General features: G+C 42.3%; 2 protein-coding genes across 2 annotated transcripts in view; both read right to left on the bottom strand.

Annotated features, from left to right (window-relative positions):
* Window positions 1-325, bottom strand: part of mipol1 (mirror-image polydactyly 1) — a gene marked incomplete in the record, with an annotated part of 36,873 nt that extends 36,548 nt beyond the window's left edge. Inside the window, 1 exon segment of the mRNA XM_014022130.1 lies at window positions 160-325. Within this exon segment, the coding sequence (XP_013877584.1) occupies window positions 160-224 (65 nt within the window).
* Window positions 326-772: 447 nt separating this feature from the next.
* Window positions 773-1,927, bottom strand: part of cunh5orf63 (chromosome unknown C5orf63 homolog) — a gene marked incomplete at its 5' end in the record, with an annotated part of 3,169 nt that continues 2,014 nt past the window's right edge. Inside the window, 3 exons of the mRNA XM_014022078.1 lie at window positions 773-992; window positions 1,213-1,269; window positions 1,386-1,466. Of these exons, the coding sequence (XP_013877532.1) occupies window positions 825-992; window positions 1,213-1,269; window positions 1,386-1,466 (306 nt within the window). The remainder of the gene's footprint in view (window positions 993-1,212; window positions 1,270-1,385; window positions 1,467-1,927) is intronic.

Genomic DNA, 1,927 nt, shown 5'->3' with positions numbered 1-1,927 from the left:
GCTGAATGATGTCACAGTGAGCTGATCTCAGGCTGAATGATGTCACAGTGAGCTGATCTCAGGCTGAATGATGTCACAGTGAGCTGATCTCAGGCTGAATGATGTCACAGTGAGCTGATCTCAGGCTGAAACAAGCGACAGGTTTTCCTTCCATCTTACTTCAGCTGCTGCTGCAGGTTAAAGATCTTCCTCTTGACTCGCTGCAGGGCCGAGTGGATATCCATAGATCTGCTGCTGCTCCTGAAACACTTCGGCTGATGTCTCCGAGGCAACCGAGCACTTCACAAACAACCCAACACCACTTCCTGGTCACGGGGAGGACAGAGCGCTCTGATTGGTGGAGCGCCAGGCATCACGTGTTGAAATATTCACGAGGATCAGGTGGAACAAACGACTCGTCCCGCTCAAATAACAGTCACAGAAAGATGCTTCTGTTAGCAAAATATCACACAGACAGGAGGAGCGCCCCCTGGAAGCTGGCTGTGGTGCAAACCTTAAGCCCCGCCCCCTCTATGGAAACAAATGGGACATTTTCTTTTACTAAAACAATAAAAAAACACTTTAAATATTTTTTCAGGTTTATATATTTGTTGATTCATGACACTGATTTAACTCAATCTGCATTTTTAAAATAAGTTGGTTTTAATTAGTTTTTGAGGGTTAAAGTTACAGGTGTCATGTTTCACTGTGATTGACAGCCCTGTCAGCGAATGGGGAATGTTTATTTGCTTTTTAAAGCTCAAACCTTAAAAAAAGATGAAAAAACACCAGATTTTTTTTTATTAGGGCTGTTTAATGATAAATACGTGAAACAATTAAAAACATCACATCTTTTTCTCCACGTCCTGCAGCAGTTTGTCCAACAGGACCAGGTCCACTTTGTGTTTCATCACAAACTGTCCATCCAGGTGGAACACAGGTATGTCCCACCTGTAACGGTCGGACCACTCCCTGTTCTCAGGTAGACTGATGTCCACGAGCTGCAGGACAAACTGGGGGGGCACACAAAGAGGCACGTTTTATTATTATTTTACTAAATAAATTAAAGTTTAAATGAAAAATTAACACTTAATTAGATGTAAAATTAAGACAATTAAAGCTCTTTAGATTTTTTTATTTATTTACACATTTTTTCCAGAATTGTGGGAAATTATTTTCTAAAATGAAAGTGTAAAAACATGAAGGTGTGAGGAGGCGTGTGCGCAGCCTCACCCGGTGTCGGAGCGGCTGCAGCGTCTCTTTGGCCTGGTCGCACAGAGGACACGGCTCCTACGGTTAAAATCACAGACACGTAAACTGTCGCAGCATCGGAACGCAGCGTCACTTCCTCTGAGTCGTTTAAAAACTCAGACATGAAAGGGTTAAAGCAGGTGAGGCAGGCTTACTTTGGTGAACAGCGTCAGGGTCGGCAGCGCTTTGGTTGAAAACGGCCGCAGGAGGTCCAGAGGCGAGCGTCGACACAAAGCCTGAAGAGGAAACATTTGATCTGAAGACAGAACCGTGAAATAATGAAACAAACCCTGAGCTCCGACAGGTGAGGCGCTGCTCAGACTCACCTGGTTTGTTTACCGACGCTCACGGGCTTCATCATAAACACATCATTTAAAGTCACATGCTTATTCTTCAGATACAAAATGTCAAAGAAAATATTCTATATAAGAAACTTGGCTAGGMCTGCCACAAACTATTGTTTTTATAATCGATTAATCACCGATTATTTATTCGATTAGTCGACTAATCAGATCATACGTTCATTGAATATAAAACATAGCTTATCGTGTCAGAATGCAGCTGCTATTATATAACCATGGTTAGATGTTAGCTATATGCTAACTAAAAATAATTGCTGTGGAAGGDAAGTTCTGCTCTGCAGATATTACACAGGTTTCTCTTTCATTTTCTTAAAATGATCCCACACTTTGAGCTC

The sequence above is a fragment of the Austrofundulus limnaeus genome, unplaced genomic scaffold (genome assembly GCF_001266775.1).
Source record: "Austrofundulus limnaeus strain Quisiro unplaced genomic scaffold, Austrofundulus_limnaeus-1.0 Scaffold318, whole genome shotgun sequence".
NCBI classification, from domain to species: Eukaryota; Metazoa; Chordata; class Actinopteri; order Cyprinodontiformes; family Rivulidae; genus Austrofundulus; species Austrofundulus limnaeus.
This window is presented reverse-complemented; position numbering and strand designations above follow the sequence as displayed.